The 23,632-nt window shown below is 42.2% G+C and overlaps 1 protein-coding gene across 4 annotated transcripts in view; it reads left to right on the top strand.

Moving 5' to 3' along the window:
* Positions 1-23,632, top strand: part of Prkn (parkin RBR E3 ubiquitin protein ligase) — a 1,182,118-nt gene that overhangs the window by 427,058 nt on the left and 731,428 nt on the right. For 3 of the 4 annotated variants that reach the window (XM_029471043.1, XM_021186389.2, XM_021186391.2), the window contains one exon: positions 18,850-18,971. In XM_029471043.1, the coding sequence (XP_029326903.1) occupies positions 18,850-18,971 (122 nt within the window). The remainder of the gene's footprint in view (positions 1-18,849; positions 18,972-23,632) is intronic. The other variant, XM_021186390.2, reaches the window with a different exon arrangement.

Below are 23,632 nucleotides of genomic sequence, written 5' to 3'. Positions count from 1 at the left end.
TTTTATTGGGGGCTTACAGTTTCAACCAGTTTAGAGTCCATGATGTCAGAGAAGTAGTTTGGCAGAAGGGAGAGCAGAGAGCTCATATCTTGATTCATTGATTCACAACCACGAGTCAGAGGGAGGGTGTGCTGTGAATGACATGTGTCTTTTGCCAGCCCAAATCCACCCCTGGCGCACACCCCCTCCAACAAGGCCCGACCTTCCAATCCTTCCCAAAAAGTTCTACTAACTTGGGGTCCAAGTTTTTAAATGTATAAGCATATGGCGGCCATTTGTACACAAGCCACCACACTAATGACCAAGATGGAAGTGTCCCTGCCTAGTGGTAGTTTTAATTCTTGGAATGATGGTGATGACGAGTCTTGGGAATGACTAGTGTAAGACTTAGCAGCTGTGCATGGCCAGGCCAAGCCTCCACTCAAGACTTGCAAGAGAGCTCCTTTTCCTCCTGACTGCTTGCGGCCATTTTAGTCCATCCCATTATCACCAACATCACTCTAGATTAACTGTGTCGAGTCACTGTCTCCGAGGCTTGATTGCTTTCTCGTTTGGGGAAAGCACTGGGGCGTCTCAATCATTTGATCTATGTTCAATAAGGCCTCACTTGTTGCCTTGCCTGTTGTTGGCAGGAAGGATAAATAGAACATTAGATCATTTGATTGACAGCCACCAAGCATGGTAGGATTTGTCTGAGGAACCAAGGCAGAGACCACACATCATAAGCACTACCTTTCAAATATATAGAATTTACAATGGGATCAGTGCAGGGAAGAAGAAGCATTTATAAAACTAAATATATGCTTACACACACGTGTGTGGATGGATAGATAGATAGATAGATAGATAGATAGATAGATAGATAGATAGACAGAGACATATATACACATACATATATATAATCATACACATGTAAATATATGTACAGGTACAGATTTTGCTGATTATGTGAACTGTATAAAATTAGGCTTGTTTAACCTTATGCCTGTCAAGATTATTACTCTATTTAAAGCAGTATCTTTGCATTAGCCAGAGTTTGGGATCGTATTTTCTTCAGTCATTTACTATAAGCAATAGTTCATTTTTAGATTAATTACTCACTACTTCTCAGGCAAGTCTTAGCTGACCTTCTCCACTGAACTCTGCTGTAAGTATATTCTCAGAAGACGCACTGGCTACTGATACTGTCAACTTTAGTATTAGCAATCAGTTTGGCTACCTTACTTCGTGGTCAGTGCATGCTTATTAAGCATCTGCCATTTGTAGGGCACTAAGGTAGGCTTTCTGGGGTGTGCGGAGATGAGGAGCCCCTACTCAGGGTTCACAGAGAGATCAACTTCATCCATGATCTCTCAGGCTGCACTACCATAATGCTGCTATGTAAAATAAAACATACTGTTTTGTTGTTATTGTTGTTTGTCTAGTCTTGTTTTCTGGTTGCTGCTGTTTTTAGTTAGATGCCTGCTGAGTATCACACACCCTCCTGGAATCCTAAATCCTTCTGCTTCAGCCTCCCTAGCACTAAATTAATAGTCATAAACCAGTATCTGCCTTGCAGTTGTGAAAATATCAAAGATCCAAGTCACGTCAGAGATGTTTTTATCACTGTGCTTTAAAAATAGATCACAATAACCTTCCTCATAGCCAAGGGCCTTCCTGTGGAACAGCAGGACTTAAGGCTATCTCAAGCTACGGCCACTGGGGAGCGCATGTTTTCATATAAGTAGACCAGGAAATAGCTCCACTCTGGGTGATACTTTAAGAGCATATGCGCACACTTCTCACACCATACACACTAGTATTAAATAAAAAAACAGGGGTTGGGGATTTAGCTCAGTGGTAGAGCGCTTGCCTAGCAAGCACAAGGCCCTGGGTTTGGTCCTCAGCTCTGGAAAAAAAAAAAAAGACAAAATAAATAAAAAAAAACCTTAAAGAAAATAATAATTTGCCTTTCTTGGTATGTGTATAGATACTGCCATATTTGATGAAAATTGTTTTATGTTATTCAACCTGTAGACATAGGAGACTGATCCATTATCCACTTCCTATTTTTTTTGTTTGTTTGTTTACAGGCATATCTAACTGATGTAGGAGATTGCACTCCTATTATTACCATTAACTGACTGGGTCCTTATGCCCTATCCCTTTATCTCAGTTTGTATGTAAACAAATGACTGCACAAAGTACTTGTCCTGAATTCTTTTGAAATCCGTGTATGATTATCATCTATAAAAACTAAAGCTAATTGAGATTAAGAAAACAACTCACCTATAATAATTATGTGCTAAACAATGATTTACCACAGATTTGGTGGCTTCCCACAACACATATTTGTAATTGTGATGTCTATAGGTAACGAACCTGAGCATGGATTAGCTGGATTCTGTGATCAGGGATCACAAGGCAGCAATTCATGCAGTGGCTAGACTGTGTTTCCTTCTGAAGTCCAGGGTTCTATTTCAAGTCTATTGGCACGATTCACTTCTGCTGTTGTAAGTCTGAGGCCTCCACATTTTCGATGGCTGTTGACTACGTAGAGCTTCCTTGAGTTTCAGAGGTCCCTGTGGTGCCATGACATGTGGCCCTCTTATGGACTCTTACAACATGGCAGGCCAGGACTTCAAAGGCCCAGGATGCTCTGTTTCCCTTTCTTCTCTGTTCTGGGAAGGTCTGGAGATGTTTGATAAGGAAGTTCATGTGATCATGGCAGGCCCACCTCCTCTATCGTCCTCTGTAACTGGGTTGGGCTAGACATTATAAACTCCCTTCTTCTTTGCCCAATCAGGCAACCTCAGCCAAAGAGTGGCCATCTTCACTGCCATTGGTATTTAGATTTTATATATTAAAGTCATCTTATATGGGTAATAAATAATGCTAGGCAATCAATCACAGCTTGTGTAGAATTTGGTCTGTGAGACAAAGATTTAACTGACAAGTTGAGAACAGTTATGTGAAACACTGGCCACAGATGCTCCAATGTGATTGAAATACTTTTGATTTCGTAGAAGACATTTTCACTTTGTGGGCTTTGTGTTGAGATAGCAGTCAAGACCAGTGCTGCAGGAACAGTATCTTAACTGTTCTCTGTAGTTCAACAAATTCCATTCATCAACCATGTTTCTATCAAAGAAATGACACAGACACGGAGTGACAGACACCAGACTGAAGTCCTGTTCATTCCTCTGTCAGTTCCATTTCTCCAATAAGCAGCAAATGTTAGCTACAGAGCAAGCAGAACAAAGAGGAGGGACTCTTCCACACTCACTCACTTCAGGAGTATACATTCCAGGAAAACACAGTCAGACTGTGTGTGATCTGTGCATTAGAGCTCTGAAAGGAAACAGGGTTGGCAGGGCCAGTCTGCTGACAGTGCTTCTGATGTGATGATGTGATGATTTAATGATGTAATGACTGCCTAAAGGAGGCATTGGGGGAGTTGGCTCAATGTCCTCTTTGCACATGAAAATGAACCCTCAGGAGAGAGAGGTTAGCCAGCCAAGTGATTCAGGATGGTAGGTGCTATCTAGAGGTATAGTTCCCTCTACATCCCCTTTCAAAAAGAAGAAAAGAAAGAAAGGAACGGAGGAAGACTGGGGTGTGTCTATCTGCCTGTCCTGTCCCTGTGAAGATTCCTATTGGAGGATCTCACTTGATGAGTGTGGCCTCTGATGTCCCCCGGAGACTTCCTTCCTCCCCTTCTCTACCTGTAGCCCACTCTGGGCTGCCATGAATACTGGTCTTGAGTTTTCCCACTGAATGCTTCATGTTGTTCTGTTGTTGTTGATTTGCTTATTTGTTTTAGTACAGTTTCACTGTGTGTCCCAAGCTGTCCTGGATCTCATACTCTCCCTGCCTTCTGCTTCGGCGAGTTTGTTAGGATTACAGGTTCATATCTCATTCATTACACAGGGACTTGCATTTGGATCTTCATGAGCTCTTGATTGACAGTCATTCAGTTATTTATTTATCTTTCTGCTAAGGGTTTCCCTTCATGCACTCTTGTCCAATAGGGTAGAACCCTGGCCATCTTCATGCCACGGATTTGAACATACACGCCGGGCAAGGATATTTGATTGTACTTATTGTTGTCAGATGTTGTAAGAGGCATGTATTGTTATTTCTGTTTGGGATTAAGAAACTGGGGTTCAGAACATCTTAAAAACCTGTTCTTGGATTCTAACAGCTGCTGAGATGCCCACACAGCGCCCAAATCTGGTTATTCCTGAGTCTACCACTACATTGGCTATGTTCTCCCTCTTCTTCTCCTGTTTCTCCAAGCACCATAGCTAATCTTAAAGGCTGAGGTGGATTATGGCAGAGACTACAGGGACATTGGAATCACACTGTTCTGTTTATAGGACAGCAATGGAAACACAGCATGTGCGTTTTGGCATAGATTACCACAAATCAATCCTGGAAGCTGCTAGTTTGCAAAAGCAGGAGTTGTTTCTCCATGATCTTCATCTCGGGGCTCATTGGCAAATTGTGCAGTTGTTTTTCCTCCCAAACAGTTCTCCTAATTGGCTTGATCACCATGGCTTCTTCTAGCTACTGTTTCCTTCTGGAGATACTGCTGTTCTTTTATTTAAAAACTCTTTCTTTGTTATTTGTATGTTCATTTCCCTAAAGGTGAAGAGGTGATTGATAGGTAGTTAGTTAGGTGAGTAGGTAGATGGATGGATGGATAGATAGATAGATAGATAGATAGATAGATAGATAGATAGATTACAGATTTTTATTTCTGGGTATCTTTGGAAATGGTGTTGCTTTAAAGAATTACCTTTTGCCATAATAAATGCAATACTTTGTAAATGTTAAATGAAACAAACTCAAAAAGACTCAGGAAAAAATACAACAAAATTAAGCTAAATTAAATCTTTTTATATGGGGTTAAAAAAATAAGTGAAAGAGAAAATATCTGACCAGATCATCAATAATTTCAATAGATCATCTGTAAGACTTTTGATGAACAGCTACAAGTCTTTTAAAAAACTATAAATTTATTTTTAGAAAAAAACACACACTTAATTTTAATACCTCATATTTTTCTACTTATTTCTGACATAAACAATGTTTCTTACTCAAATAAATGTAGTATGTGAATATTAATCATGGGGGTATATTTATTGACTCTATGTGTATATATACATGCTTAATATTATAACTATCGGGTCTTATCATAGAACAGAGTTTCTTACAGGCTTCCTATGGCATAAGTTTATGCCACAATTACTATAACAAGCCACATTTAACCTGAGTTTTAAAAATCATTGAGGATTTTCTTTTGATGTTCTGGTCTAATTTCCCAAAGCTTTCTTCCTGATATTCATATACAAACCAAAAAAAGAGCTTTATCTCATAGTAGGTTTTTACTGACATTAAAAATTATTGTGGTCCAACTTTGTTCTTTGGTTCAGCAGAAACTAGTTACACCAGGGAGTGGCCACTTATCAGGCCTCCCTGTCTGTGTGGTGGTTGTTGCTGCTGCTAAAAGGCATAATGGGGCTTTTGAGGGAGCATTTGTAGGATTATAACGAGCCACCAGATGGTTTAGACAGGTGATCAAGCCACAGGTCATTGCCTGAAAAAAGTCAGGCAAACTGGGTTGAAAATGGACTGTTTTCTGAAATTAGATCCTTTAATCAGTTAGGAAAATGCAGTTGGAAAAGCAAAGTAGCCTTCGTACAAGATGGTCACAGTAGGTCAGGGAGGCCCAGCATCACTGGTAGACCAGAATGCTGCTTGCCCTGCCGTCCATTGTTGTCGGCTTTGCCCATACACTCAGGGTTGACCATCAAAGGCTCAATCCCCAATGGCAAATGTAGAACAAACAATAATTTCAATAGTCTTAATACTGTTAAAATCAGACTCTGCCTTTTCCTAATGATGACAAAAGTGTGGCTGTTACAATGTAACCTTCCCGGCATGGTGCAGTTAAATGAAGATTTATAACCAATTTAGATTTAATTTTTTGACAACATTCATTTAGCATTGCCAAATAACAGAAGCTGGGAAACTTCTAGCTTTAGAATCCTGACACTGTAGAAATAATTATCCAACTGCATGTCATTTTAATGGGCCCAGCAGAACATACCTCATTATATTGTCACAGAGATTAAGTTATTTTGAGGTCAGTTTGTTGTGATTTCATCATTTGCAAAAGGACTTTGTCATACTCCAGTGTTAGTTTCAGAACTGGTGGCTTGATGATCTCTTCCCATAATATCGACCATTGCTACTCATGGCATCTATATAGCCTATATATTAACATGTATATGATATAAGGAGTTTAGCACCCTGAGAAAAAAGTAGGCAAAACCTCATCATTTTGCTTTTGATAGAAGAATCAGTTAAGGAAGTCTTTGGATGGGAACAGTGGCCTTAGGCATCATAGAAACAGTGTGCTGCTTTAGATGCTCTCAGCAGGCAGGAAGAACGTCGAGAAAAGTGAGCACTTAGAAACTTCAAAACAAGGATGTGCTACAGAACAAGTCACAAAACATAAAATTAGTCTCAGAGCAAAATATAAAACAAACACATGTAAAATGTTGTAATTAAGCAATTAATGAAGGATAAAAATATTATGAACAACTCAGGGAGTATCTGAGAGGTTAGCTATTCCTCAACAATGAAATGCCCATCACACCATTTATTTTTGTTATTGACTGTTTTACTGGTCAGAAATTATTTTTACATATATTTAACAAAAATCTACAAACTTAAAACTCTGCCGAGCTTATAGTCAACATTAATGAATATATCCCTTTAAACTAGTGTTTCTCAAATTCAGATAAACATTAGCCAGCAAAATATTTATATTTAAATTAATTAAATGCATGAACATTCATTCATTGTTTATACAAGGTATGGATTAGGTCCATAGCCGTGTGGCCAGCAGCGGCTTTAGTGGACAGCACAGGGAACACTTCCATACTCTGGAGCTGATGCTCAGCACTAGCAGAGAATGACTCTCTCGACACAACTCTTCCCCATGCAGGTCAGTTTTTCATAAACGTGGGGTAGATGCCTATATTCTAAAAACTTCTTTCCAAGTTCTATGTAAATGTCTGAGAGTAAAAGGTGTGCTGTATGAAGGCACAGATGAGCTTGGACCAGGAAGGAGCAGTAGAAAGGAGGCACACAGAAGTAAGGTTCGTGTAGCCCAGGCACTGAAATTCCTTTTTTTTTTTTTTGATTTTTAATATTTTTATTACATATTTTCCTCAATTACATTTCCAATGCTATCCCAAAAGTCCCCCATAGCGCCCCCCACTTCCCTACCCACCCATTCCCATTCTTTTGGCCCTGGCATTCCCCTATATTGGGGCATATAAAGTTTGCAAGTCCAATGGGCCTCTCTTTCCATTGATGGCCGACTAGGCCATCTTTCGATACATACGCAGCTAGAGACAAGAGCTCCGGGGTTCTGGTTAGTACATCATGTTGTTCCAACAATAGGGTTGCAGATCCCTTTAGCTCCTTGGGTACTTTCTCTAGCTTCTCCATTGGGAGCCCTGTGATACATCCAATAGCTGACTGTGAACATCCACTCCTGTGTTTGCTAGGCCCCGGCATCGTCTCACAAGAGACAGCTATATTTGGGTCCTTTCAGCAAAATCTTGCTAGTGTATGCAATGGTGTCAGCGTTTAGAAGCTGATTATGGGATGGATCCCTGGATACGGCAGTCTCTAGATGGTCCATCCTTTCATCACAGCTACGAACTTTGTCTCTGTAACTCCTTCCCTGGGTGTTTTGTTCCCAATTCTAAGAAGGTGCACAGTGTCCACACTTTGGTCTTCATTCTTCTTGAGTTTCATGAAATTCCTAAGCAGGTGAATTTCACTCACCAAGGAAAGTCCTTGAGAAAACATGTAAGGGACATGATGCAACCAATGGTTTACTTTAGGAAAGCTGCTTCAGGACTGGTAGGTTCTAGACAGTCTAAGGCAAGTGAGTCCTTAGCACCAGTCTAGAGAAGAAGGGCCAGGGAGTGACACAATGCTTACGTCAACTCACAGCTGTTGAAATAATTATACCCATCAAGCAACAGGTGGAAATGTCTATTTACCTACTTTTTAAAGAGCAGAGCAAAGAAGCTGTTTCATGATGTTAGCATCTGGTTTAGGAAGTAAGTCTTGAATTTTTATTATAACGGTACAAGTGGGTGGGCCTGGTATTGCTTTTAAAAATAGTTTTATGGGGCTGAAGAGATGGCTCACATGTTAAGAGCACTTGCTGCTCTTTCAGAGATTGGGGTTCAGTTCCCAGTACCTATACAATGGCTAAAAACTGTCTGTACCTCTAGTTCCAGGGGCTCTAACACCCTCTTCTGACCTACATGGGCAAGAGGCAGGCCTATAATGCATAGCCCTATACGTGTAGGCAAAACACATAAACATAAAATAATTTTTTTCATAAACTGAAAGATATGTTTATGAGTCTAAGAAAAATATTACTTACCTCAGCAGGCTAAAAATAGTAAAATCAGCCAGCTCTTCCTACATTCTTTTCTCAGATGCATGCAACATAGCAAACAGAGGTGTTTGTGTTTTTCTCTTTTGCTATCACTGTGCAGATGCAGTTTGGAATGCCGACATATTTTACTGAGCGAGAGAAAATGTGGATGAAGAAAAGATATATAAATGAGCAAGGCAAGAACATTTCCTTACATGGATGGTCAGCAGTTGATACACTGGCCATATAATTGAGGGGGTGGTATTTACATATAAGATATTTACATAGAAGATGCTTAGTGAAAGCATCTTCTCTCTCAGGCTTCCCTTTAAGCTAAGAGCCCTGGAGCCCAGGATGTCATGTCCACTCCCTGTAGCACCAAACTTTTGCTGCAGGAAAGTGAAGGGCTTTTAATAAGAAGAGATGCAATAAGGTTTCAGATGGCGATTCTTTTGGCAATGTGAATCTTGTCTTACTTGCCAGAGGAGTCGGGTAAAGGTGAAAAATCTCCTACCAGGCCTTGGCAGCTACTTCAGAAATCTAAAACCAGGCTTCTGGGAAGAAGATGAAAGAATTAATTTGGGAGTCAGGAGAACAAGAGCCGAATGAAGGCCATTATGGAGAGAAGGCGTATGCCATCCCTTAGCTTCTCAGCTATCTGAATTAACCAGAATTCTTGGGCACCCAGGATACTTCAAACTCAAGCATTCCAGAAAATGCAACTGAAAGATAGCTTGATACCACTGACAGCCAAAGGAGTCTGTATGTTCTGTTATCTCCACATCTCGACCCTCCTTCCTCCCATCCATGTGCCTGCTTGTTTCATCTGGGGCATTGAAGGCTTTTCTCAAGTTTCCTCAGACTGGGACCTCCATCTGATGACCATACATTGTGATACTTGAGGCCTGAAACAATGTACGAACAAGAGAAGATCCCTGCCTTGCATCACTGAGCTGAGCTGTGGACCTCACCTCTGACTGCCTATAAGGTCCTATGCATCTCAGAATTGAGGGTCCTAGAGAGAATTTGGAATCATGGCCACTGGAAGCCATACCAAGTCTGAAAGTGCTAGTCACAGAACTTTCCATACAAAGAGTCCACGATGAAATGCACACTCTTACCCGAGTCATTCAGTGTCTATCCTGTGAACGCCAGGTTTCTCCCCTGCTTTATATGCGTAGTGAATTCTCTTCATACCATATATCAGGCTCCAAGTCAGTTCGAGTGTTTTGGTGGGAAGCTTAGCTTTAGCCTTTGATGGCTCAGTGGTCACTCCAGCCCTCCATGTCAGTTTCATCCTCGGATTTTAAAACTGCTAAGGTGCCTCTTGTGTGGACAGGCATGGTTTCTCATCCACTAATGGAGTGTCCGGCAAAGGCACAGTGAGAGCCCTGTCAACACTTGTTGGTAATGTTACTGCTGAAGTTGTGTAGGTACTGATGGTCTTATTTTGATAGTGCTACCTGCTTCTCTGCAGGGATTGCCATCCTCCAAGCAACCAGGCTTTAGGCCGGTGGCGTTGACATCAGTTTAGAAAGCTGGTCACTTGAGCTATTTAGCTCAGGGGTAGCATGCTTGTCTACCGTGAATCATGTTGTGGGTGTAATTTTCTATTTTAATGTCCCTAAATCCAGTTTTCTTTTTCTAAAGGTGGTATGCAATATGCACTGACCTGCAAGTGTGCAGTGGGCTTTAAAAGCCAGGCACTGCTCTTGTCTAGGAAGTGCCTCATGGTAAGGGACACACAGGCAGGGTTATAAGTAGCTCAATCGAGTGACTTCCTGAGCTCTCTGGGTACTGAATCCCGAGAGCTTGCTGGACATCTCCAGTTTCTCAGGAATGGGATCTGTGAGTGAGCTCAGTATCTGTTCACCTGGCTCCGGATCCTTCTGAGTAGAAGGAAGTGGCAGTGATCAGGTCCATAGCCCGGGCAGCCCAATGAAATGCCTGGGAAAATGGGGGAGACCTGTTTGAAGCATGCCAGCCCCTACAGAGGTGGGGTGTCTTCCTGTGCTGTAGACATTTCAACCTTAAAGGACCTTAGAGGGGCAAGGGTTTAGATGAAGAAAGTGGGGACTCCTGAGCCAACTGTGATGTATAGCCAGATCTTTCCCTGGAAACACAGAGGCCTTTGAAGTCAGGACCCTTTTCCTGGAGTCCATGATCCTGTCATTTGTTTTCAGAAGAATGTGTCATTTACAATATCATTGCTTAACCCAGAAAACAGATCACTTCCCATTTTTCATATCATACCATACTTTTATAATTAATCACTGAGACACTAAAGAAAAACAATCTTTTAACAGGTAATAACATCTCAATATACCAAAGGCTTCCAAAATCAATACTAGGAAAGATAACCTTTATTAACATTATACATCTTGTCTTATCACTTGGCACAGGGGAACAAGATACTGAAAGCATTGAAACTTGATACCTGTTTAATGATAGCAGTAAAGTAGGATATATCATATCTAAAGTATTTATGCAAAATTCCGTGCATTGTCTGTTGCGGATGAACTCAGATGAGGAATTTGGGTGGATGAAGACTCATGCATTGGTTGCTGAAGTCTCTCATTAAGGCAGATTTGATTGCTCATTTACTTAATCGGTTTCTGTCTCTAATACTCAGAACATTTACAATAGGAGATTTAAATCAATTAATTTTGATAAATCTCATGTATCAAGAAAAGGATTGGCTTTTTTTTTTTTGTAAAAGTAAACAAAAAAATGTGTATCGACTCTGATGCCCTGCGACGGATTGCCATTTCTTGGGTCAATAGCCAGTTGGAAGGATGTGCACTGATCCTTAGAAAAAATGCTTAATTTTCCTCCATGGTAATTTCTGTGCCTGTATACCCCTGTCAACCACCAGTGGTAAAAGATGGTAATGGGGGGGTGTATGGGGGACTTTTGGGATAGCCTTGGAAATGTAATTGAGGAAAATACGTAATAAAAAAAAATATTAAAAAAAAAAGATGGTAATGGGAATTTCCATAAAAGCTCTAGCGTTAGTAAAAGAAGGAAAAAGGGATGGTGATGAGGGAGGATGGAAGCAGGAGCTGAGATGATGTTTGCAATCCCTGGCCTTAATGTGTATCTTCTAACCAGGATGAAAGCCCAGTTTCTAACAATTGTGAAGTCATTCCCCACAGTAGTTACTAAAAACTGCCCCTGAGTTGAAGTTGTTATCATCTGGCCAAGGAGGAGATGAGTTCTTTGGAATTAGGAAATGTCATATTCAAACCTGTGCTGCTGTCCTGTGAAATAACACTCATCCCAGGAGCTCCTGACTTTAGGTGTGAAACTATGGAGACTTAGTTATGAAACAGTACCTACTTTCAAAGGATACTCAGTAATTTGGAAGTTGGCCATTAAAGTAGAACTTTGAAACCTACTTTGAATCCACTTCAGTGAAGTCTTAATATCAGAATACAGTAGTTATATTATATGGACTTAATGTTTTAACTTTGTTTGCCTACTTGGGTGGACCCATATAACTGCTTCCTGTTTCTACCCTTTCTAAAAGAACAGTGCACTGACAACCCTCACATCATAAACAAAAATGACTTCAGTAAGGTGTAAATACATTCAAGAGTTTGCACAGGATTTGTATTCCGTAGCACTACTCCTGAAATGTAAAGGACTTGGCTAGGCATGAAGCAATAATAAAAGTAATTAGTGAAGAATTACACTCCAGCTATTTCTAAATCTTAGAGTAGGTTGAAGATGTAAATATTATGTAAGAATTATAAAATTGGGAAAAGAATGTCCTTGGACATAGGAGTGACTTGTTGTAGTGTGAAGAGCATAGTAAGTAAGAGGAGGCACTGGGTTAGAGCCTCTCAGGGTGTGCAACACAGAACTGCGACTCACCTGTATTGTTACTGTTAAGATCCTTACCACAGCCTGTGCACTGGTACTGTTACCATCTCGGTTTCAGTGATCAGAAGATGGCCATAGCAGCCTTATTTATAATAGCCAGAAGCTGGAAAGAACCCAGATGTCCCTTAACAGAGGAATGGATACAGAAAATGTGGTACCTTTATTCAATGGAGTACTACTCAGCTATTAAAAACAATGAAATTCTTAGGCAAATGGATGGATCTGGAGGATATCATCCTGAGTGAAGTAACCCAATCACAAAAGAACACACATGATATGCACTCACTAATAAGTGGATATTAGCCCAGAAACTTAGAATACCCAGGATATAATTTGCAAAACACATGGAACTCAAGAAGGAAGAACAAAGTGTGGACACTTTGTTACTTCTTAGAATGGGGAAACAACATATCCATGGAAGGAGTTACAGACACAAAGTTTGGAGCTGAGACAGAAGGAAGGACCATCCGGAGACTGCCCCACCCGGGGATCCATCCCATAAACAACCACCAAACCCAGACACTATTGCATATGCCAGCAAGATTTTGCTGACAGGATCCTGATGTAGCTGCCTCTTGTGAGGCTGTGCCAGTGCCTGGCAAATACAGAAGTGGATGCTCACAGTCATCTATTGGATGGAACACAGGACCCCCAATGGAGGAGCTAGAGAAAGTACCCAAGGAGGAACAACAATAGGAACTAACCAGTACCCCCACACACCGTGCAGAGCTTGTGTCTGTAGTTGCATATGAGGCAGAGGATGGCCTAGTAAGCCATCAATGGAAGGTGAGGCCCTTGGTCTTTCGAAGACTATATGCCCCAGTACAGAGGAATGCCAGGGCCAGGAAGCAGGGGTGGGTGGGTTGGGGAACAGGGCAGGGGGAGGGTATAGGGGGCTTTGGGGATAGCATGTGAAATGTAAATGAAGAAAAAATCTAATAAAAAAAAAAGAAGATGACTAGAAAGGCTCAGCAGACTGGCTCACAGTGGCAAGGTATGACTCAGGTTTAACATAGCTGTCCAAGCTCACCATTACCACCTCTGTAAGTCTACATAAACACATCTGGGGCTGTACATAGTTTCTTTTGGTACTGTGTATACAGTGATCAGTACTGTAAGTTGATCTAACTATGAATCCCAGCAGTTCCTGTACTAGATGAGTTTGCTGGCACTCATCCCTGGCCCATTTGTAGGAAGAAAAAGCATCTAAAGTGTGCTCTGCCTGGCTTTTTGCCTTATTTACATGAACATAGTCCTCAAATGATGCTTCACTCTACAGTTTTATCTTGGCATGGGAGATCTCTTTATTACTTTCCAAATGAATAATGAAAAAATAAATTGGCAACAACAACCAAACAGAAATCAAGCAAAGGCATCACATTTAATCAGCAGTTTTTGCCTCGCCAGAAGAAATCATCGTTCAGGTCCATTAATTAAAAACCCAAGCTGGAAAAACTTGAGAGTTAAGTTATAACTTCTTAAGGATAGAGTCTCCTTAGAGATCGCTAAGCCTATTTTAGCATTGGATGGCTGGTTATATAATTGGAGGTTGTTTATAATACAGCATCACCTTGGTCACTCCAGGGAATGGTGTTTGGGTTCCGTTGGCTTAGATAACTCAGTGGAGCTAGGTTGCAATGGGAGGCGTTGACATACTACTGCCTTCCCCAGTGAAGCTCATCTAGGTTAAACTTGAGAATTTGACTCTTGTGGGGAAATGGAAGCCAGTTGAAGCAGGTCTTGAATTCCTGATCCTCTGGCCTCCACACACCAAGAGCTGAGATTATGACCATAGGCCAACACACCTGGCTTGGATTTTGATCCTTAACATTTAATTATGCTAAAATCCTCTATAGCATTTTAATAATCATTATTTTCTGCTCACCACAAATCGTAGGTCTAAGTTGCTATTGGAGTCAGTTTTGCTGCTTTCAGGAGTTACATTCTAACATTTTTAAAGAACGTGGGGAGTTACTCTAAGAGTTTCTCTGACACAGAGACATTCTAAGCATTTGGTAATCACAGCAGCATGTTTTATTTTGCTGTTTGTCTTTATAAAGCCATACCTACAACTTTCATAGCATTGGAAGATATGGGGAAATCTAATGATCCCCACGAATACAGGTTTTTAACTAAGTTCAAAGTACTTCTCTTAGCTTTTGGACCATATAAAATGGAATGAAATTGGACAGAAAAAATGGACAGATAGACGACAACTGTGAATCAGTCTGAGCCTAGGGCCAATGGCATATACAGAAAGTGCCATGAGTCTTTAGGGACTGGAAAGAGGGAGACAGTCACCTCCCAAGACCATGAGGTAAGAGAGCCATGAGGAGAGCATCTTTTATCTCTTGAAGAGATGACTTCCCAGAGACTGCTACCTATGGTTCTCCAGAGGGAAGGTGTCCTAGTAAAATGAAGAAGTGTCTGTGTTTGACCTGCCAAGCAGAGCAGCTCCTCACTTGTGGTCTACCTGTGACTGAGAGGAGAGAGTCTACGTCCTGTGATGATTCCAGTGAGACATTATGCAGAGGATGTAAATCAGGAAGTCTCTACTGCATGGATTTAATATGGAACCACATTAGGCAAATGCTATCTATATTGTTCAGACTGGAATTGTCAATAACTTAAGGTCAGTATAGGGAAAAATAATTCTCTCTCCATGTTATGTATGGAGATTTATGCCAGACTTCAGTAGTAGTACTGATTTTGATCATGTTGCATAGTTTTAGTGCCTGGTTTATGAGACATATACTCAAAAACTGTGGTCAAGCCTTTTCTGAGGGACTACCACCCAGCCCTGTACCATCAAGATCCCTGACGCTGTCCAGTCATCTGTGCCTGGATCCCTGACATGGCTTAGGAATGTTTTTCCATGGGTATGGTCTGAAGAGACTTGTAGGGATTGTCAAGGACAGAGTCTACTCCCTGTGTGATCAGAGGATATGGCAAATGGAGTAGCTTGCAGATAATAGCTGGAAAATGCTAATAACTCTTCAGATGATTTTTAAGAAACAGCCATAAGGCTCCAGGCAGAAGTGGGCAAGAGAGAAGGAGCCATAACTACCAAGTGCCAGATAGTGTGGAAGAAGCTGGCCAAAGGCTGTGAAGAAGGACATCCCATGCTGAGACACCTGGGCCAGTTCTATGGCTTGGGACCAAGACAGTTGTTCAGAAGTGACAATACAAAGTCCCAACACTTTTGTGATCTTAGATACTGTTTCATGTAGCCATCGTATCTGTGGAAAGCAAAAGAAAGAGTTCTTGCGAGAATTTTCATTCCAGTTGGACATTGAGGATGCTGGTCAGATCGTAAGGTGGAGATTGTCCGTGGAAATGTAAGATGGTTGTGGAGTCACATGTGGTAGAAGTCAGAGCAGAGCAGGAAGAACAGCCTTGCTGGTCCTCTGGTGTGTAGCCTGGATCCACCCAGCTCTCTCTTTCCTCCAATTCCAACCTTTCTGTTCTCCTTTTCTTCTTCCAACTGTATTTTCATACTAGCAGTTCGGATGAGTAGGTGGACTCCTTGGTGTGTATTGACTTCTTTGCTTAGACTTGTCTGTCTGTGTCCCTGGTGAGGGAGTGAGACTTGCCAACAGCTACCCACCTGCGGCTTTTGAAGTGAAGTTTCTTTTAAAGTTTAACAAAATAAGAAAAAAACAATCCCTAGCCACATTTTCAATGCTCCATAGCCACAAGGAGATACTGGTCACATATTGTTTGCACGTGTGTCAATATGGCAGATGTAGGAAGGCCTCTAAGACAGCAGAATGTTGTTTAATGTTTTATACAATAATGTATTCATGTGGAATAAATACCTGTCTTATTAAAATGATTCTTTAGCTTTTAAGCCTATTATCCAAAAATATATTAAATATCACCCTCTCTCCTCCCAGTATACCCTCCCACAGGCTCTCCCTCCATCCCTCCCTTCCCTCCTCCTCTGAGAAGGGGAGGCCCCCAGCCCACCCCTGGGTATCACCACCCACTAGCACGCCAAGTCACTGTAGGACAAGGTGCATCCTCTCCCACTGAGGCCAGACAAGGCAGCCCAGTTAGGGGAAAGGGATCCATGGGCAGGCAACCCATTTAGGGACAGCCCCTGCTCCGGCTGTTGCTTCTTATGTGAAAGAGGACATGTTGTAAGCATAAGCCACTTCAGTTACTATGGCTATTGAAGGAGAGACCTGGGGATAAGGAGAGCAAAGGAGATTTAAGGTCCCGAATAAGGTGGAAGCAGGAGAAGTGCCTTAGTGACTGGAGGTGCCAAGTTCCTGCTAAAGGCTTTTGAGGTCTTTCACAGAATGACTGACTACGAGTTCCCGCTGTAGGCTCATCAGTCAGGCCAAATGGGAACCCTGCCCACCGTAAAGCATGTCACACTGCCAAAATGGTAGGAGGTCACTCTGAAAAGGGCTCTCATGATTCACCTGAAACCCCAGCCGCTTGGCTAAATGAAACCAACAGCTTGAAATGTGCCATGGCCGGCACTGTGCTGACCTTGGTCTCCGTTAGCCTGGCTACTAATTGGCTGGGTGTGGATAGCAAGGTATAATGGATTGCATGTCATCCTGCAGGATTCTGGGGCACCAAGATGGCATGCAGCATTTTGCGACAGGTTTCTCGAGGACTTAGTGAAAGTTGAGGCAGGCAGAAGTGGAAGGGAATAGCTTCCCCCCCCACCCCACCCCCACCATCCCCCATACATCATTAGCAGAGACAATGCCACAGACACTGCTGATGCTATAAGGGATGAGAGGAGTCTTCAGTTCCCAACAGGTCTTACTCTCCTCTCCCCACAGTGCCCTGACTGAGGCCCTGACTGAGGCCCTGACTGAGGCCCTGACTGACTCCCTTTTGGAGAGATTTTGCTTTCCTTCACTCATTTTTCCTGTATTTTTATTATTTAAGTTTCACAGGTGGATTATGAAAATTGTGGGACCCAATGTTTTCCTATTGTTGCTAAGGGTTAACAGTGAGGAAAGTTGACATCTTTCTTGGGGTTCCTTGATAAATTCTAACAGAGATGGAATAGGGTTCTTAGCACAGGTTAGAGTTGTCATGGTTCCTGTGACCTTCTGACAGTCAATCATTTATTGTGTTATAAACATTACTGTGACGTGAACTCATAGCTATGTGTTTCAATTCTGACCCTCATATATTTTATGTAACAATTAAATTTGCCGATAACCATGTGATATTCACAACTAGAATATCTTGCCCACAAAGGCACTAAAGCTACAGAGAGGTGTCAAAATAGATATTTAGCATCAACACAAACATGTATTTATAGTCTGTCTTGCCTTTCAAACTGACAGCTAAGTACTCATTGCCAAAGAGCAGCCATTATAGAATATATTACAAATGCATCAGGATGTCCCTTATTTTATCTTATATTTTAGAAAGTTCTGTCAGCTACAGAATCAAAGCCGAGTAAATAAACAGCGGGGACTTCTGCTGTCTGCTCATTGTCTCTATCCTGTTTTTAGTCAGCTGTATGCATTTGGACCACCAAAACCTTTCATTCATAGCCATGAAGAATGCATAGTCTTTCTAAATGTTTCTGACAAGATGATTAACATTATAAACACATGTGTCTCACCCCCAGAAACAATAGATAATGATCAAAAAAGAACCTATTAAGTTGGGAAAACTTAGAAATTTAGAAAGCACTTGTCATACCCTAAGAGCTTCTAGTCAGTTCTTTTCAGACACAAAAAGCATCAGATATCTGTAAAAGGTTCCCTTATTTTAAGGAATGGCACTTTGAGAATATTGACACTTGAGAGAAATTATTTGATTAGCTTGATCCCTTCATGTTTACCCGTTACACTTGCAAATACTGCGTTTGAATTGAAGTTGTCCAGCTAAAGAGACTGTTAACAGAATGCCAAGGTTGCACTTCAGCGCAGGCTGCAGGATCTGTTAAGCTCCGTAGGATTCAGGACTCTTATTTTATGTTACTGAGTTGGGGCAAGTGTTCCCTAGGAACCCGCAACTGTGGTCCGATCACTCAGGCCATGAGAGAAAGGCTGGCTTGGCTGTACAGATATGATTCTAAGAGGAAAAAGATCTTGAGTCTTTGCTGCTGTGTACAGAAGCATGAAATAGAATTCAGGGGCAGTGGCCTCCGAATTTTCCAGAGTCTCGGAATTGCCTGTCCTCTTCTCAGGCTTCAGCAGCGAGGAAGGCATTTAATTTCCCGGTGCTGCAAATGCTCTGGCCCAGCTCCTGGCTGCGGCGGCGGGGGGGGGGGGGGGGCAGCCTGTTTACTTTGATGAGTAAGTCACAGGGCTGTTGGCATGACAAGAAGAGGACACTTTAACCCTTTTCAACATAAAACTACATTTTCTAAATCGTTATCTCCTCCTTGAAATATTCATTCTTCTAACTTCACAAAATGTCCCTGTGGAGTTAGTATGCAGCTTGCCTCTAAGAGACTTTTATAGATGGAGTCTTGGCTCAGTCTGGACTAGCACTGATTGGGTACTGTCTCTGGTTTCTCCCAGCAGTTAAACCCACCTACAACAGCTTTTTTGTCTACTGCAAAGGCCCCTGCCACAAGGTCCAGCCTGGAAAGCTCCGAGTTCAATGTGGCACCTGCAAACAAGCAACCCTCACCTTGGCCCAGGTAAGGAAGCAGGGGCAGTGTCCTCACAGGACTGCTCTTGCCCAGATTAATAAACGTCTCTGGGAGCCATCATTCCATGCTTCTGATCGAGTATGACTACACTGAAAGGAAGATGTTATTCTGGGTGGCTTGATTGCTGATGGCATGCAAATTTCATGCCCAATGTAGCTTTCCCTCTGGGTTGGGTTTTTGGTTTTTTGTTGTTGGTTTTGTTTGTTTTTTTTTCTGCTCTGTAAGTTTCTCTGGTGCACAGCTGTGTCCCCCGCTACATACACACACACACACACACACACACACACACCACCTTTTCTTTCTTTATTTCTCTCTCTCTCTCTCTCTCTCTCTCTCTCTCTCTCTCTTTCTTTCTTTCTTTCTTTCTTTCTTTCTTTCTTTCTTTCTTTCTTTTTTCTTTTAGCTCAGACCTGCAGAAAGACTGGCCCAAGCCTGTTTGCAGAAGTGATGTGTTCACCCTGATGGGAGTATTTTATAGAAGAGACTATGAAGTAACATCTTTGAGGTCTGAAAATGTGCCGAATTTGGATATGTGTGGTGGCAGCATGGCTGCTCATGTCAGAATACACCAGAGAGCTCATCCAGGAACAATGCACAGAGGTTGATCAATCGAGCTACAACCTACTGCTAATGATAATGAAATCCTGACATTTGAGGAGCCTGAGCATTTGCACTGAAAACAGTGGCCTCAAAGCACGCTCTGCCATGGCCTTCTGCTTTCCTTCCTACCACCCAGCACAGCGATGGTCTCATGGTTTTAAATCACTGGGGAACAAAAAATAGAAACACTAGCACACTGTATGACCCATGGTCGTCCTCTGACACTTGGATTCCACTGTTCATAAATAATGTTTGGTGGAACTCAGGCTACCTCCTCTGTACCTGATGCCTACAGCTGTGTGCACAGACATAGGCAGGATGGCGTGTACAGCCTGAAGTTTGCATCTGGAAGAAAGCTTGCCAACCTTTGATATAAAACACTAGGGCACCTGTTGTGTGGGTTCCATGCTACCTCAGTGGTGTTATAGATGGGAAGTGAAGGTGGAGGAAGCCCTGAGTGTGTAAAGTCCTGTGTGAAGGTGTGCTGTTGACATGAGTTCGCCATGCCAAGGACCCCCTTAGACTCATGGGAAAATGGCAAAGCTATCCCATGCATACAGTAAGGCTCATAGGAAGAGTAAAACCTCTCTCTGGTCCGTGTACAGATGTTGACAGTATATAGAAAATATCTACTGGTGTTGTCTTCTCCCTGGATATTTATGTCCTGAAGACTATGCCTCTACTGAGATTAACTATACATGTTTCCTTGATCCAGTTGTTTACGACAACCCTGCCTCCTGATTACATACATTCATCTATATGTAATGACCTCAATGACCTCCATTTTAGCTGTTCAATGTATATTATAAACACACGGAGCTTCTGCAGTCCTGCGGCTTCTCCATCAGAGAGCTCAGTCCACCCAATCTCAGCTTGTCCATGTGTCTTTGTGTCTCTGTGTTTTGTCTCTTCTTCATTCCCTCACTACCTCAGTCAACTCTGTCCCCAGAGCTGTGCGGGATGTGGCAGCAGACTGTGCTATGGATGTGGCCCTGGACAGTAGCATTTGGGACATCTGGTCACATAAAATCACCAAGGTCAAGAGAGTCAGGTGCTCAGCTATGCATAAGTGCTCCCAAACCTGCTAGAGACACCAGTGATGAGGGCCACTCAAAGTTCACTGTGCAGGCAATGGGGGGACAGGGCAAGTGCTGATCAATGATAATAGCAATGAATTATTTAAGACATTTAAAATTATCCCAAATAAAGGAGAAACAATGGTACATTGACTCCGACCTGTGTTTCCATTGTATCTGGGATGCAGTATCTTTATCTAAATAATGATATCCACTGAGAAGCTGTATCATTTCATCTGAAGCAATTGCCACGGACTCCTCTCTAGAGTTCTCACTGAACAGGGCTCCTGGCTGCAAGCATGTTGTGTGGCTCCAGCAGAAGTGTCCCTTCTACCTGCTCCCTCTTTTCTGTACTCAACCTGATGGCTTCCAGTGGTGGAGATGTCCTCACCTCCTGGGGAGCCTGAATTCGAGCAGGACCAGCAGCAATTGAACTCTTTTCATGCATTGCATCATTTATTTCATAGGAACACTCCAAGTTAAGTGCTATTAGTAATTCCAATTTTGATTTGAGAAAGCTGAGTCTTCAAGGGATCCAGTCATTCACCATGCAAACCAGAGCTTGGCAGCTGGGAGTTTTTACCTAGACTGTTTTGTCTAGACTAGTAAACTCTCAGGACAAGTTTCCTTTGTATGTGTGTGTGTGACATATATGGCACACACACACACACACACACAAAGGATCACACACACACACATTCGCACACACACACACACACATCATAGAAATCAGGAAGGTGATAAAAAGTGATACTAGGCCTGGGGTGGTATGGGAGGGGAGGATCTGTAGAGAGGTCCAGACTGTAGAATTAGTTAATAGTCTGCAAACTATGGAAGGGGACTCATTGCGGCTAAATGTTCTGTTTGTATGAATCAAGAGAATCAGAAACAGGCAGTTCCCTGTGTAACTTGTCATTTGAAATTGTGCTCTATGTGGGACAAACAGAGGACACAAATAAAACCCCCAACATAAACAATAGCAAATCCCTGTGGTATGTCTGTCTCAGTGTGCCCAAGCAAAGCAGAGCATGGCAGGTTCTGCATGGCATGTTGGTGCTAGATGCTGACCAGAGCCTGGATGAAGTAAGCAACCTGGAACAGTCAGACAGGCAGTCCGGTGCCCAGCTGAAAAACAACCATAGAGCCAGAATACCTGGGAATGTAGACAGTTCTGTGTGTCAACTTGGGGGCAGCCATTCACTGATATGACATTGTATATCTTTGGCTGTAGGGAGACTATGTCAGTATAAAGAATGCTGAGAACAGTATTCAAAACACATCTAAATATATCACCCCCTTATTGCCGTTATTCGCTCACCACTCATATACATACTTACCTACATGTGTATATGTGTATCTGCAAGTTGGTATGAGAATCTGGGCTTAGCAGAATCCTTCCAGAGAAGCAAAAGCTCTCTCTACCTCACCGGTTCAGAGGCAGCTGGGTTCCTCTTGTGAGTGGCAGTCTCAGCCGACATCCCAGCACTCTGTTCTCCAGGACCGTTCCTGGGAGCGATGGCGTGTGAGTCTCACCCCACGGCTGTCCCCAGGACTGAGATTTCCCCATTCTCACCATTGTTTTGTTCTCCTTATGCTGCTCATCATCCCTCATGTGCTTTGTGTGGTCAGGTGGCCTGTCACTCTGTTTCCCACTTTATCCTAATCAGCTCTCCCTGTGTCTGACCCCATAGCACAGCACAAAGCGGGTCACATTGAAGGGTACATCCTTTTCTTGAGATTCCACACATTGACTTCATAGATCATAGAAACCCTATCTGGCATCTTAGAATCTATCGGCCTCTTCGGTTATGATGTGCTTGCAGTGGGCTAGTTAGTTTCCTTCCTTGGGGTTTTCCATCTGTAATTTCCTCTGATTTTTACGACACATTTACAAAGTAGGATGTGTCTAACAAAGAGACTTCATGAGGCTAAGCAAGACCCCAGTGTCACACTTTATCTAATACTGGAACCGGGAGTTAAAAACCTTCTCTACTCTGACCACAGCCCTGGCCTTTCCTAGGGTAGACTGCTTCCTGTGCAAACGCATCATATGCAGTCTGTTATTTAACCACTTTCTACATACTAAATGATCACTGAAAACACCTATGGAAAATATTCTTCGGGATTTAGAGAAAATGGAAACAGCATAATTGAAAGAGGTTCCTCTTCACCCATATTTCACATGTAGCGTAACTGGTCCGTAGCAGAGGAGATCGGATTGGATGCTTCCGATTTGTGATTGTAGACACTGGAGCTGCTGCTTAGTCTGCAAGCTCCACTGTGGCACTGATGGAGCAGGTGCTGTGTGTTGTGACAAGGAGGATGACTTCAATAAATAATAGTCACCTATTAGGTTTCATTTTTCCAATTCTTTACAAAAAATATCAGCGGTTGCACACGTCTTCTGTTTATAAAAATAAGAAGCATGAGATCACATGCAAGTGACAAATTGTGATAAATTAGTGTGTGGTTCATTTGAGAATATCTGGGGAGGTATTATATTTTAGAGGAGAAAAAAAATGATTCATCTTAGCCACCTGAGTTACTTTTGAATATATGATTTCATTTCTCTTGTCTAGAGAACTCTATCTGCAAAGAGCTGTGTGTGTGCCTCAAGCATATCTTTGTGGTCACCTCTACATATTGTGTTGTTATTAGAGACGCATTAATAATGCTAGTATCTTCTCTACTCTACTTACATCGAGCACATAGCAGCACTGAGACTTACACATTTAATATGCCGCCCCCGACACACTGACAAAGAAGATGGACATTAGCCACTTCTGTCCTGAAGGGAAATTGGAGTCTGAGGTTTTGACATGACCTTGCAAGTGAGTTGAGAATCAACTCACACACCAGGTTCTCTACCATTTCCAAATCAAAATATCCTTTTCATTTCACGGTGACCTTGACCAGAGTTTCAACTAGATGGAGATACCCTTTAGAAATGTGAGTACTGGCTGGAAAATAGTG

The sequence above is a fragment of the Mus caroli genome, chromosome 17, assembly GCF_900094665.2.
Source record: "Mus caroli chromosome 17, CAROLI_EIJ_v1.1, whole genome shotgun sequence".
Lineage (NCBI taxonomy): Eukaryota > Metazoa > Chordata > Mammalia > Rodentia > Muridae > Mus > Mus caroli.
Note: the sequence above shows the minus strand (reverse complement) of the source record. Positions and strands in the feature narration are given on the sequence as shown.